General features: G+C 41.9%; 2 protein-coding genes across 3 annotated transcripts in view; one reads left to right on the top strand and one right to left on the bottom strand.

Annotated features, from left to right (window-relative positions):
- LOC109862892 (ELAV-like protein 3) overlaps positions 1-14473 on the bottom strand; it is a 36832-nt gene extending 22359 nt beyond the window's left edge. The window contains exon 1 of one of the 2 annotated variants that reach the window (XM_020443125.1): positions 13943-14473. The gene's annotated coding sequence lies outside the window, so the exon portion shown is untranslated. Of the gene's footprint in view, positions 1-1183; positions 2347-13942 lie in introns of those variants that run through there. The other variant, XM_020443181.1, reaches the window with a different exon arrangement.
- On the top strand, positions 8914-12847 carry LOC109862828 (cytosolic carboxypeptidase 6). The gene is made up of 7 exons (XM_020443001.1): positions 8914-9057; positions 9240-9604; positions 10494-10927; positions 11179-11382; positions 11556-11776; positions 11872-12067; positions 12283-12847. The coding sequence occupies exons 1-7, from the start codon at positions 8997-8999 to the stop codon at positions 12614-12616; spliced, it is 1815 nt and encodes a 604-aa protein (XP_020298590.1). The 5' UTR covers positions 8914-8996; the 3' UTR covers positions 12617-12847.
- Positions 14474-15253: the final 780 nt, after the last annotated feature.

The following is a 15253-nucleotide window of genomic DNA, read 5'->3' as shown; positions in this document are numbered from 1 at the left end:
AGAGAGAGAGAGAGAGAGAGAGAGAGAGAGAGAGAGAGAGAGAGAGAGAAAGAGAGAGAGAGAGAGAGATAGAGAGAGAGGGAAATAGGATGTGTGCATGTGTTTATGCGTTAGTATATATGTGTGCAACGTGGTGCTCTCCTGCGACAGTCGCTTTCTGGTGCCACGCCCAGAGAGAGAAAGAGAAAGGTCTGGTGGTGCACACACAATATTATTCCGTGGTAAGCGTCAGCTGCTAAACGCAACATTTACGGCGGTTATGGCAACTGATCGACATTATATGCAACAACTTTGCTCCGTTAATGAGCCCCCGTCTAGTTTCCGCGATGCACTTCCTCGCAAATACGTTTCTTGCGAGAGATCACGCAATCGTCGTTCGCTCCACGGCGAGCTCTCTCGTCGGCGCATCTCGGATAATTTTTAAAAATACTTCTTGTCTCGTTACATCAGCGTGTGACGTGTTGCAATTTTGATGAAATAACAAGAATAATAAGTTCAACAATACATCATACTGTCTTCTTCAGGCCCCCCCTAATGAAGAAAAGGGGGGGCCTGAAGAATACTGTCTTACACGCTCTACCGAGTAAATTGGTTGGGCAAATAATTGTTTTTTTTTTTTAGATTTTGTGGTGAACTTTTTTATTATTTACCTTCCTATATATATACAATTTCTTATTACGCAATTTGTGTCAAAATTACACAGAATTTTCATACAATCAAGCGTAAAAGAATATATCATTACGTAAACAACAATACTTAATGTTCGTTATATATTAATTGTTTTAACAAATGTAATTTCTAATTAATTAGCAATTGAAATAATATCAATTTTTTATCATCTCGATATTTATAATACTGCAAACTTTTATTTTCCTGGAAATTCAACGAAGTAACAAAAATTAATCAATCGACGTTGCGAAAGAGAAGCACACGGGAGCACCACGATGGAATTCTTGAAGGTAAAAGGACAGCGGTAGGGTTTCTCTCACGGAAATCCCTGGTGTGTGCAAGAGGAACGTATACATAAAGATCAGCAGCCGATCGACGTACTAACCGACGCACGCAGATCCGCTGGCAAATCGCCAATATAATTTAACGGCAATAATAACAATAACAAGATAATAATAATAACGATTCGTGAGAGTCACAGAAACAACCAAAGTAAAGAAACAAATGAACATACCGGTTAACGATGAAAATCAGTGGTTGGAGGATGCCGATAATCTGGGCGCAGAACAGAACGACGGTGGATTTTTTTTTTTTAATTACTCTTTTTTAAATTTCTCTCTCTCGATATTTATTGCTCCTATATTTTTGCGTATTTTACGATTTTAGACGCGCTAGTATTTTCTTTGTACTTAGTTTTTATCTCTTTCTGCGGCAAAATTGTCTTATTACAACGCGACCTGGAACATTCGTAACGACGACGACAGCGTGACGATCAACATGGAAGCCAGAGTTTTCCGATATATTGTTATACGAGAGTCTCGAATTTCGCGACGTACACTCGACGTTTAAAAATTCACGATACAGGAGATAAACAAATTCCGCGCACGCGATAAACACACCCACAAGTGTTTCTCTCTGTCACTTCTCTATCCTGACCAGCAGGACGCCCTCCTATTTTGTCCCTTTTTCTCTTTATCTGCTGCTTCTTCTGCCGATTAAAAGATCTTCCAGCTGACGATCTCTCGTTGCTCACGTTACCGCTCGTACCTTTCGACGCGTTCAACATTCGTTCCCGAATCTCGCGTTTATCCGCGTGAGGAGATCTCGCGCACCGTCCTTCGTATTGATTCGTTCGTTCACGGTCGATTCATCTTCCGTCGAGTCTGTTGCGGATCGATTACAGAGAGATATCAAGCAAAAAATTTGATTGGGATAATCGAGTAACGCTTCTTCGACGAGATGAAGTACGAGATAACGACGGAGAGCGTAAGAGATCGGGGATTCGAATAAAATGATAAAATCGAAGAAGTGTCCTCGCTCCTCTGCTTTATCTTCTCGCACGATGGGAAATTTATGAATTTTGGTTTTTGTTCTGTTTCTTCGCGATTTTTCTCGTTATTGACACGTGGACGGTGGACAAAGCAGCGGAACAACAACCGAACGCTCTATAGAGGAGGACGACGACTACAACGATGTGACGACAATGGCGACTGTGATTTTTCTTGTATGATGATTGAACGATACCGAACCGAGTAATTTTTGTTTGTCTTTTTTTTTTTTTACGTCAAATTGAAGGGTCAGAAATCAAGAAATATGTAAGCAAATAGTAAGAGAATGTTGCGGGTATAACGGTGTCTACAACGCAATGCCTTTATGTGGTGCGGTAACTAAACTGACGAGGCCGAGTTCCGATGTCGACGTCTGCACCCTCCGGACACTCGCCGTCGCCACCACCGCCACCGTCACCCTCCCCACTGTCTCTGCTCGTCTCGCGGGGTGGGATGGACTTTCGAGGCGAAAAGAATCGTAAAAATGCTCGATCGAGGGAGATTGGCGTCGATGTACGCAGACGCCACCGCCGTCGCAGGTGAAAGATAAAGGAGGTCGCTGAGAGAGCCGCGAGAGAGCAAGAGAGCTCTGAAGGGAGACGCGGAAGAGAGGTCCGGAGGGGTATTGCGCGGGGTGGTGAGCCGACAGTGCGTCGGGAAAGGGGTGGAAATTCGCGCAAGCGTAATTGTGAGACATACCCTTCCCATCGCCGGGGGAGGTTGTGGTTGGGTGGTCCTTGTATGTGTTGCTCCGATGCATGTACATATATGTATCTCCAAAACATGCAGCGCGCATCGCCACGTAACTATAGAGATTTTTTTCAGTCATTATGCGTCCGAGACATCTCTATGATAAATGATGCCCGGGGTGAGGGGGCGAAGAAGGGAGAGCTATTGATTAAAACGATCGTCCCGGGAAATGAACCACCCCGGGGGCGCGTCGGTCATTGCACGAATAAGTGCAGTTACAGGGCGAGAGAGAGAGAGAGAGAGAGAGAGAGAGAGAGAGCTGTTCTGGTTCGATTTCTTCAAAATGGTCTTTAATTGAACGTTCTTGTGCATTTCCAAACCTAGTTGATATGTACGTTAGGAAAAAAAAGCAGCTTCTAAGCTTCTAAGAAAAAGCGTAAGACAAATATGTATATCCAATAATATAAATAATCCGTACACCTCTCTTAGTCACAGTTATTTATAGATCGATCGATAATTACGGGAAAATAAAGACTATACCATATGTATATATATAGTTATATATCATAGAAATAAAACTCTATCAAATGATATATTCCAATCATTCTTAATATGTTCTACATAAAAGTAAAAACCGATTAAAGTATTAAGGCAGACACAAAAATATAAGAAAACTCTGCGATAAATGATTAATGGAAAGAGAGACGAGATGGGTCCATGTAGACGCAAGTCTGCGAAGATAGTCGAGAAAAATAAGCAGAGGGAAAGATAAAAAAGAAGACAGAAAATTCGCAAGAAATAGAAGCGACAAGATATATTGGTCGAGGAGTTGCTAAGACGACTGCTCATTTTTCAAAATGCTATTGGACGGATTAAAAAGAAGAATAAAAAAGAGTAATCTTTAAAAAAAAAGAACAAAAAAATACGTTTATCTCGAAAGCGGATTTTTTGGGAATTAAGAGCATAGAGGTGTTTACAAATTGCAGCGTCCGTCACCAATGCAGATCGATCGAGCTATACTGTACGACGACCGATCTTTGCGAGTTAGCATGATTAATATCGCACACAGGCTCACGAGTGAACAACTGTACATTGCTTTGATTATCGAAGGGATAGAAGAGAGAAGGGAAACGCATAGAGAGATGGATAAGGGTGAAGATGAAAGAGAGAGAGAGAGAGGGAGAGGTTGAAAATACGCACGCGTCAAATGGGGTTTCCCAAATGGAGGGGTTGATAACGGAAGCAGGAGAAGGACAGCGAAGAGAGAAGGTTAGGCAAAGAGAGCGAGAGAATTAGAGTGGGAAGGGTTGTAGGTGGTGAAGGACCGCGTGGCGCAAGCGCTGGACTATAGGGTTAGGTAGGAAAAGCTCATCAGGAAGCGTCCTCGGCAAATGATTTCAGCAATAATGGACAAGGCCGAATTTCATCATTCAAGGCAAATTTCGTGTTACGTCTGGCAAAATAGAACTATGCTTGTTTTTAATTAAATACCCTCTCTCACAAATTTAATCCAAAAGCGCAAAACATTCCCGATAATTGATAAGAAATAAAAATTTTAAGAACTTTTGCAGATGTCAACAATTTAAATTCTCGTAAAAATTTCAAACCAAGTATCAGGATCGATACGAGCCTGTATGCTGAATGTCCGTGCAAATATAAATATATTTTACATATGTTTCTCTTATTTCAAATTATCTTTTGTATTCCAAATCATTTTAATATTACACACAGTAACATTATAAAAAAATGTAATTGAATACTGAAAGCTGAAACTATATGATTTCGCTATTTTATCGCGTTATATTGGAATTCGTTATCAGGTTAATATCGAATGATAAAAATAAGCAACTCACGCAAAAAAATACATGCGAAATGATAAAAAGCTGACGAAGTGAACGGGGAACGCGCCTTTATCTCGTCACTGCGATCTCATCCATTGTGATCGGCGACCATGAACGATAATGCTAATATACGAAGTATAATATATCGATTGCATTTTTTTTATACACACAACTTCGCTCGTTCTCTTCGCAGCTTTACGCATGACGTTGGTTAATACACCTTGTGATGAACGATTCTTTAATGAGTCACGTCACGGACGAAGGCGAGAAAATCGATACCGTCATCGGACGCAATGTATAATTGGTTTCGTTTGCGCCACCTTATACATTTTGATATCACGAGATACGAGAGATAGGCAAATGGTATGGAGAAAGAAAGTCGCCGCGGACGGAACAAAGAAAGAGAAAGAAAGAGAATCGTGTGTAGGGGAGAGAGACGAAAGAGAACGAGGAAGACAAGGGGTGTAATCTAATGGTAAATAGCACGTATGCATATAAGGGTCAGTCCAAGTACGTCAGTGGCGTAGGAAATGATCAAGAAAGGATAGTAATTCTATTTAAAAAGGTTTTGAGAGATGAAAAATGTTTTTAAGCTATATGTATGTATGGAGGTATGTACAAAAAAAAGTAACTATTGATCGAGCGTTCACGAAGAAGCGCGATTTTGTCATATTTTGCAATACTATTTGTGCGCCGTGCGTCAAACATTGACGTAATTGTGCGCCCCCGAAAAGTGCTAGGCAGTAAAATCCGCTCATAAACTAAACCGATCACTGGCGCCGATCGATCGGCGCGGCCCACCCCACATCTTAATCGCCAAAGGAGTCTAGACACCTTGCAGAGAGAAGGTCGCATAAATTCCGTGAGAGGACGTCGCGGCTGACAATTTACGGGCGCGCTCGTCCTCTTTGTGCTTCCTGAGTGTGTCCTGGGAAAAGCGGCGCACCCATTCCACCTCGAGCGACGGCCGCGCCTCCTTCCTACGCCACTGGGAGGGTAGATCGAGGGGTGCCAGCGTCAGACGGGGCTGCCGGCCGGGGTTCAAAAGGGACGAGAGAGGGAGAGGGGGCACCGGGGGTCTTTCGAATATCGATCTCCCGCGTTCTCTCAGTCATTCACTCCCTCTCGTGCAGTTTCGCGTTTCCTTCTCCACCGTGTTTCGCGTCCCTAGTACTCCCGAATAGTGGTAGGGGCGCGGAACAGGAAGGAGGGGACACGCGGGGAGAGGACAGACGAAGGAAGCTTCACTCGGAGGTCCCAGCCAAAGCCCGGGGGAGGAGGGCATTCACCAGAGGGAGAACGTGCGCGCCGCCACGCTACCACTACCACCATTAACCGATATCCAGAAAAATGTCCCCCGAGATCGGGAAATTGGTTTACCGGATCCTGTACAGTAACGGCATTACTGTACGAAATTACCTACCCACCTGACTCTCCCATTTAATTTGCATCCTGTCTTTGGAAGGTCTTCACATTATATCTTCCTCGTGACTTTTTCAATTCGCAAAAAAAAAATTACATTTCGGAAAATGGTCTTGCGTCTCTGTCTAAGCATCTCGTTCTGAGAGCGTTACAGAAGCGCGCCAAGTAGCAAAATGAGATAAGACATGCCACTTGATCGCCTGTTGACCTGCGCGATTTAGATACTTCCGTTTTATCTGCATGCTTATCTGGCACAATGCAGTTCCAGATAACCACAGGTATACATATCGATTCAACAAACCAAGGAAACCGGGCGACGGTGTCGCTTAGTGTACAAATTCGCGTGGTCCAGTCTGGGACAAGTTCGCGCCGAGTTTCACCGACATGTCCGACGCCGAAGAGACCGGTACGTGTAAAATCCTCATATACAACATCGTTCTCATACGTCGGTCTTCGAGTTAGTCCACGAAATCTACACATTCGTGACTGTTATCACCAGCCTGTCCGCACAGAGTCACGCGGAGAATGTGTCCAACGTGTTCTCGATGGAACACTCGCGATCCGTCAAATCGATCGGATTTACTAAACGAGGGTCACGCGAGGATCATCACGCGCTCTCTCGCCAATTGTACTCTGACATTTTCGATCTCGCATCGACTCGGAAAACTTCCCGCCCGGAAATCGCGCGAGGCGACGTAACTTATAAGCGCGAGTACCGACGTGGTTGTCAATCACTCGCGCTCGGAGAAGTTGAGGTGGCTTTAGACACGTAACAATCGACGGTGGTTCTTCGAGAACGCCTCACACACGCGAGAACAAAAGCGTAAGCGTCATGATAGTTAATCGAAAATCAGCTTTTATGTATATCGAAGAAAAGTTATCTCACGGAGTTTGTATACGAATAACTTACATAACGAAATTCGCGAGAGAGTATATATATATATATATTTTTTTTTTTTCATTGTTATATTCTTCGCTTCGCGATCGTTCGCGGAATGACAGTGATCGCTGTTCCGAAAGAAATCATATTCATCGGATTTAAATGTGTTCGTTCTTTTTCGCAATTAAAGTGTCCAATTTATTTACAAAATCAATCAACATTATGACAAACTATATACGTCACAGCTAAAAAAAAGTAACTTGTATTTGCGGCAAGTAAGATATAATTGATCAGTACAGAGAAAGCTACAAATGTTCTCGTTGAGAATTAATAGACGTCTTATCGATTTCACCTTGCGACTTCGCGACAACTAGCGTTGCGGCAATTAAAATAGAACGCGCGCAGCGCGGGAAATGGTCCTTGTTATTTTCTTCGCATAGCAAAAATTGTCGGGAATTTGCGCAAATGCGCTGATGCATGTTATCGTGATTTTCTCTCTTTTACCTTCCGCTTCATTATTCCCTTCCCACAATTGCCCGGGCTTTTCCGTGCTTTTCCCGCTTTCTACCTTTAATTGCGTCGTCCAAGTGTGTCCTAGTTTTCTTTTTCTGAGAATTTCGCGACACACGATTTCTTTCTTTCATTTAAATCGCGACAAAACGTAAAAAAAAATCAAATTATTTCTTATTAAAATTATTTCTTTAAATTAATTAAAAAAAAAAAACAATAATAAATATAACACTGTCTAACACTGTTTTACAAGAATCATGAAATAACAGTTGCAGTTTATGAACTACGACTCGACGTTACTATCGTGCACATGGCGCTAGAAAAAACATTATTATTCAGTGAACAAAGTACAGTCGACGTTTCTTGAAGAGACACAGTGAAACTCTTTTATTTCCGTGTGCGTTGAAACATTAACGATCCACATATATGTATCCCGATGTAAAGCCGGTATATATGTATAATCCTCATGTAACAGAGAGCTATAGTGTCTTCAGTTATAAAATGCGACGTTTGCGTCGTCGAATGTAATAGAAATAGATATCGAGTGATCTCAATATAGATTTGTAACGATTGCTACGCCGAACGAGCGGCGTTTCTATGATAAGAAACGCGATAAAAAGAAAACTCCGCAAGAGAATTCTCTTGCACACACACACATATATATATATATATATATATACATATATATATGTTTCTGGTGACGACAGAAACGTTACGATCTCTCCCTATCAATAAATATATCCTTCTTTGTATTTTTCATTTCTCGCACGAAACCATGTCTTTTTCCTCGAATAGTAAAAATAGCAATGGAACAAGGTTCTCTCTTTTATTTTTTTTTACGATAATAATAAACCTGAATCTCTTTGACACCGAATAATGACATGTTGAGAGAAGATGTGCGAGATAAAGATATTCTTCTCTCATTTACGCGTGCAAACTTTTTCGTACTTTGATAAAAAGTTTCATTCAACGAAACGTTCGAGTAACAAGCGGATATATCTAATCGATCAGACGCGTGAACAGAGAAAATACGTATCACGGTCTTTTATCTGCAGTTTAATCAAGCTCTAGATAAGGGTTGATGTGGATATTGGTGTATCCAATCCCGGGGTTGCCAAACCCCGTAAAACTATCGCGATCTCGAGTCTCTCAATCACGCTGCTCTCTAATCTCGACGTCCGTTAATCGAATCAATCAGTGAGTCGTGCCGAGGCCCCGGATCTCGTGACCGCAAACAAGTTCGTGAAGTCGGGAGAGACGGGGGCCGTCGAGAGATCGCACGTATGCGATTCTTGACGCGCGGCCCACGCGAGTTTACCCTCCTGATGCGAGCCGATTCCCATTTTTCTTGCGCGTTCCGTTCACGCGAGAGATCACGAATCAGGCGAGATTCCACGAAGGCGGACACGAATAAACGTGTGTAGATCGCGCGAGGTTCCGCTTTTATCACGTAGGCGTAGGTTAGCACACCGTGGTATAGAACCGGCTTCTCACGAAGCCGTCAGTCTCTCATCGTGTCTTCCGCCCGATAGGTCATAGTGTTGTTTGCTCTATGCTCGCTCTCGTCCAAGAGGCTCGACTATGTCGTTCGCTGTAATTAGTGTTCGAATTATGTCGCTCTGTCGATAGATTGTTCCGAGTCATTTCCTAGGAGTCATGGCCTTTTGTTCCGAGGGACGAGATCCTCTGGAGCATACCAGTCTTTATCAGCGCGCTGGTTAGAGACACTCCTCTCCTATTCCCAACTCATTTCGTCTCATGCAAAATAGTTCGTTTACTTATTAACAAAGAAAACGAGCGTTATGAGAGTTTTAAAATGACACGCAATATATTCCGCTAAACAATGTTTATGGATTTTAATTTTTTTTTCTTTTGATGACATTGTCAAACTATTTGCAGAAAGCGAAGACAGCGATGCCGAAGGCGGCCTAGGTAATGTGAACAAGCTGATAATCCGACCACCTGGCCACAGTGGCAAAGCCAAGAAGGGTCACATCTGTTTCGACGCCACTTTTGAAACCGGTAATCTCGGCAGAGTGGATCTGATCTCCGAATTCGAGTACGATCTTTTCATCAGACCAGACACTTGCGGGCCAAGATTACGCATGTGGTTCAATTTCACCGTGGATAACGTGAAGACGGATCAGCGGGTGATCTTCAACATCGTCAACATCTCTAAGAGCGCGAATCTCTTTCGACAGGGGATGACGCCGTTGGTGAAGAGCAGCAGCAAACCGAAGTGGCAGAGGATACCGCGAGAACAGGTAAGCATTTTGTGATTATTTAATTTTTATTTGTAGATTGTGCTTACACATGTGTTCTGTTATTTTTTACAAGTACAAAAATGCATATTTGGAGTCTAAAGCAAATTTTGTCAGTTATATTCATTGCATAATTGAGATATTCCAATTTATGTTGACAATATATCGATGGTTTATAATCTAGATAACTATGTCAAACAGAAAGAGAGAGAAAGAGAGCGAACTTTCAATAACTATCCAATTACTCAATCTCTTAAGTACCTAACAGTCTTTCAAATTAGAATTATCGGCACCTCAATCGCGCGATTGAATGATTACTATCGCTGCTCACGAAACTGAATGTCATGGTAAATTCAGTCAATAGATATATCTCTCTATAAAGAGAATAAAATGATCAAAACAGAAAATAACTTTTTTTTAACAAATTAACGAAGAATTAAAGCTTATGTAGTTTAAAACTAACAAGAAAATTTAAACCGATATTTAATGCTTTCGCGGTGTGTTGTATTAACATTCGAAGATGTTTTTCGGATTTGAACCGCATTAGTGTCATTTTTATACCCCGACGTTTCGTGAAAACGTTAAAATTTAAACCGGTTGACAGGACGACTACGCTGGATATTCGTGCAAAATAAATAAATAAATATACATATATTTATATTTATATTTATATTTTTTTTAGTAGTGCAAATTAATACACATGATTATTTGAATTGCAATTTTAATTCGTGAATTCATATATATGTTGCGTGTGTGTGTATATGTAAATATATTTTTATATATATATATATTTATTTATTTATATTTATATCTTATTTCTTTCAACGAAGAACAAAGAAACAAGAAACATTTATTTATGTCTTTTTTTCTCAAATGACCAATCATGTTCCAGGTGTTCTATTACAAATCCGCACAACATCAGAATCACTACGTGCTGAGTTTCTCGTTTGCGTTTGATCGCGAGGAAGACGTTTATCAGTTCTGTCTTACCTATCCGTATTCGTACACTCGCTACTTGGGACATCTCGACAATCTATGCAACCGATTGCTGTACACAAAGCGAGAAACGCTGGCCGAGTCGATCCAAAAGAGGAATGTAGAACTCGTGACTATAACCTCCGACCTCGAAGACACAGAACGACCTAGAAAAGTGGTCGTCGTCCTCGCTAGAGTTCACCCCGGCGAGTCGCCGACCTCCTTTGTGTGTCAGGGGTTGATGGACTTCTTGGTCAGCGCGCATCCTATTGCTCAGATTTTACGGGATCATGTGATTTTCAAGATAGTGCCGATGTTGAATCCCGATGGAGTCTTTATCGGTAATTACAGGTATGAAAAAAAAAAAACGGTATGTAAAATTTGTCGAGAAGATTAACTCGTCACTACAGTTTTCGGTAGATATTTAAAAAAAAAAATCTCATATATGAAAACATCTCTTTTTTCACTTATTACTTGATTATTTTCTCGTCAAGAATAAGAACTCTTCGGGAATCAGACTCGTGAATAAATAAATGTTCTTTTCTGTATGAAAATGCATCGAAACAGATTATTAAATGTTTGATTATTTTGATTAAATAAAGATCCACCGTGATGGGATTAGACCTGAATCGATCTTGGAACCGTATCTCCGAATGGATTCATCCCACGTTGCTCGCGACCAGATCAATGCTGAAGTCTCTCGATAAGAACTCGCGCACACCGTTGGACTGTGTGTTGGATTTGCACGCGCACACCAACGCGACAGGTGTCTTTGTCTACGGAAATACGTACGAAGACGTCTACAGGTAACTCTAAGCCTTTTCAGCAAGAGCGAAGTCGAGCGACGTTCAATACTAATAGCGGAATTCGCAAACGTAACAAAATCGTAGTATTTCTATATCATAAGCCGAGAGAAAAGAGAAAGCTAGCGTCAATCGAGATTGTTACCCAAACTGACTCATGGCTGCCAGCCTCTCAGGAACCAGAGACACCAAGTCCTGCCGAAATTACTGGCTCAGTACGAGGACTACGAGGAGAACAACACCATGTACAATCAGGATCCCAATAAAGCCGGCACGGCTCGTCGCTACTTGTGCTCTATACTGAAGGAACATGTCAATTGCTACAGCATAGAGATCTCCATGTACGGCTATAACAAGAAGGGATTACCCGGCATAATACCGTATACGGAAGAAGGATGTATCCTTTAATCGAACATATCTCAGAATCCAATTCTAATATCTTCTTATGCGGAAAATTTTAAAGACCTTGACTGTAAATTGTCACAAATGCAGATTACAGAGTGGGACGCAATTTGGCACGCGTTTTTCTGAAATATTATCAGTCAACTGGACTTATTCCGACGGGGCTTCCCGATCAGCCATCGAACAGACGAACGCGTCAATCTCGGCAGAGACATCGTCTTCCAAGGGAACCTAGACCGAGAACGGTTAGAACACCGGCGACCTTGCATCTCGCCAGCATTTACGAGTAATTATTTCAATTCTTTTGCGTGTATATACAGATCGTACTATTGGAGTTGTCATCGGTATGAAGGATGAACTCTCATTCGCGTTGTACTTTGAAAAACGACAATTAAATATTAATCAAATTGGCTATAAAAAAAAAAACGCGGAGTGTAACGCAATGCATGCCATTTATCGAAACGCATTTCAGTCGGCTAATCTCAGTCGCCGAATCGTCAGGTACTTCCGGGAGGAGGCTGAGCCGCTCCCGAGCGCTCGTTACCGATCGATGAGCGGTACGCGGATGGGACAGCAGCCCGGAACTGGAATCGCTAGTGAAACTGGAACGGGCGGCGTCGGCGGTGGCGGCGGTGGTGGGTACAGAAACCGGAGCTACAGGTTCCGGAGTCCCGGGGCACCGCTCGACAGGATGCAAGCCCTGACGGTACGACCCGCCGCCGAGCCGCGACTCACCATTATCGATTTCAATCAGCTGACACGGGGCGGTTTGGAGCTCGCGGCCAGCAAGAACAAACCGACGGTCCCACGCAAGAGCATGAAATCACGCAGATAGCAATTGTGCCGCCTCGGACATCAAGGAGAATTAAAAAAACATTTGCGATTTGTCTGTCTAGTTATTTGAAAAACAATTGTACGCTAATTTTATTCGTTACGTATAGAAAACCGAAGAATTTTGCCTGTCATATCGATACGAAATTGTCTGTGTGGATAACTCGATAGCAAGGATAACTATAAACTTACGCAGAGACATAACGTTCATTAGACGTGAACATCCGAAATTACCTGTGACGTCTAATAAATATCTAATAAAAGTTTGTATAGAATATTGTTCCGTATGAGAAATAACCGATCAGTTGAATAACATTGATAAAATGAAAACAAGTGTAATTTGCGTTAGAAATAAATCACTGTATTGTGATTTCTGTCGAGATGAAAATAGAAGGCTTCTTGATGAGAAAAAAACTGTTGAGAATGCACTTCGGAGATCTGTCTGAGTGCTGTACCGATATTTGTTATCAGCAATCTTTTTTTATACCGAATAAGTTAGTATCTAATATATTAATAAATCTAGTATATTATAAAATTATATATATAATTATATAATACAGTTTTTGTATAATGCAACGTTTTTTCTCTCGCGGATGCACGTGAGCAAGCCAATTTTCAAGACTTTTCTGTTATTATTCTCACTTTCCTCTTTTTCTTTGCGACAATAAATATTCTTTTTTTTTTATTATCAAATTACAATATGTACATATGCGTACACACAAAATCGTTTATTTCTATTGTGTATTATAATATATTCTTCCGTAGAATGTTACATTTTTTATAGTTGTTTGTAATATATCAAAATGTTATAACGTAATGTGTGTAAAGGATTATATATACGAGAGTTACTTTCTACACTCATTCAAAAATAAATACATTAACGATGATAAAAAAAACATACACATATTTTGTTAAATAAAAAAAAAACACATAGAAAATACATGATTTATATGGCATTAGTAATACCGTTTCCGAATCGCATCTAGAGCTTGATATAGATCTGTAACACAAATTGAAAAACACAACTCACCACATAATCAGAAACCAAAAAAAACTTTCAGAAAAAAATACGATATGATAATATCTTCTTCAAAATATTGTTCGATTGCGCAACTAATAATTAAATTAATTTACTTACAATGAACGAAATATTATATTTATTGAAAGAAATGATTGATCAAAATTCACACTGGTTTTTTTTTCACATACTTGGTTTTTTGTTTTTGAAATAAATAATCTTTGTCGATCATGCCGAGCATGATCGTCACACGTGACGATCGATCGTACGCTCCGGATGCCTTTCGGAAACGAACAATAATTGTGCACGTACCTGAGAGAATGCGACAATTATGTTTCCTAAAACTCAACGAACCCGCGCTCGATGCACACGCGCATTGGATGGATAGAAGACGCAGGTACTATGCGACGGCCCGTTTTACATCTGGCCTGATACGGACCTAAAGATACTCGGATACTGGGCGCGGGTGTGTCCGTGCATGTAACGTACGACGGCGATAACGACAGGAAAGTCGATATACTAATCGTGCTTGCGAATTCAACCACGAACAATGAACAAACGAATTTACCGTGTGCGTATATTTATGTGTGTCATGTATGTATGTGGTAGAACGTTGTGCGTGAGTGCAGGTCGGTGTCCCTGCGTGACGATCCGTGTGCGTGTACTTATTTTTTTTGAGTATATCGATGTGCATGTATTTATATGTGTACGTGTGTGTGTTTGAAATATTTTATATTATATGTGTACATGTCAATCAATCGGAACTGAAGAGGAACTAAAACGGAAAGAAATGAAACTATAGCGAAAGAAGGGAGCAGACAAGCGGCCAGTAGCTCTTCTACCCCTCGGCTCGAGACGGAACTGGCCCGTGGGCCGCTCCAGCTAGGTTGCGAGACCCCCCGTAGACGACGATCCCTTCCCCACTTACCGTATTCTCCTTGACCAACCACTGCCGCCCCCGGTTTCGTCCCCCGCCATCCGTGTTCCTCCATTTCGTACTGTCGTGCCTCCCCGACCGAGTACCACAGGGTTGGACGAGAGCAGGGCGGTGGTCGTTGAACCAGGTATATAACGGCTAATGTCTGCGTCGTGCCGGTTGCGCAGCAGCAGCAAAAGTATCCTCCACCGCCATCGAGCTTTTGCCAACCCCCTTCCTCCCACGCACCGTTTCCATTTATGGCGAGGGTTTGCAACTCCCGTGCACCCTGACGTGCACAACTCTCGCATGGTTTCCCAAGAGCAGCGAATAACCTCCGCGAACCCGGGCGAACGAAGCGGAGGGGGAAGCGAGTTGATGGTCGGGGATGAGAGAGGCGAAGGGCACGGGTTCTATGCATGCAACGGAGTCGACGTGTACTCGCGCCAATGGATTAATATCAGAGTCGCGCTGGGGACGAAATGATTTAATTCCGGTTTTAATCCAGCTTTTATCTCCGCCTTGGTATCAAATTATATATCGTATGTGCGTCGGCTTTTTTTAAACATTCCCGAGTAGAAATTTGTATAGGGCCCTCATTAGATCCACATATGGCTTGCCGTACTTCCAAATCAGGCACGGATCCGGTGCTCTAATCAGGGCCTAATGGGGAATGTAACGTTACGTATCAAATGGCCCTGATCAGG

Source organism: Pseudomyrmex gracilis, unplaced genomic scaffold (genome assembly GCF_002006095.1).
Source record: "Pseudomyrmex gracilis isolate BER0280 unplaced genomic scaffold, ASM200609v1 scaffold_0, whole genome shotgun sequence".
Taxonomy (NCBI): domain Eukaryota; kingdom Metazoa; phylum Arthropoda; class Insecta; order Hymenoptera; family Formicidae; genus Pseudomyrmex; species Pseudomyrmex gracilis.
Note: the sequence above shows the minus strand (reverse complement) of the source record. Positions and strands in the feature narration are given on the sequence as shown.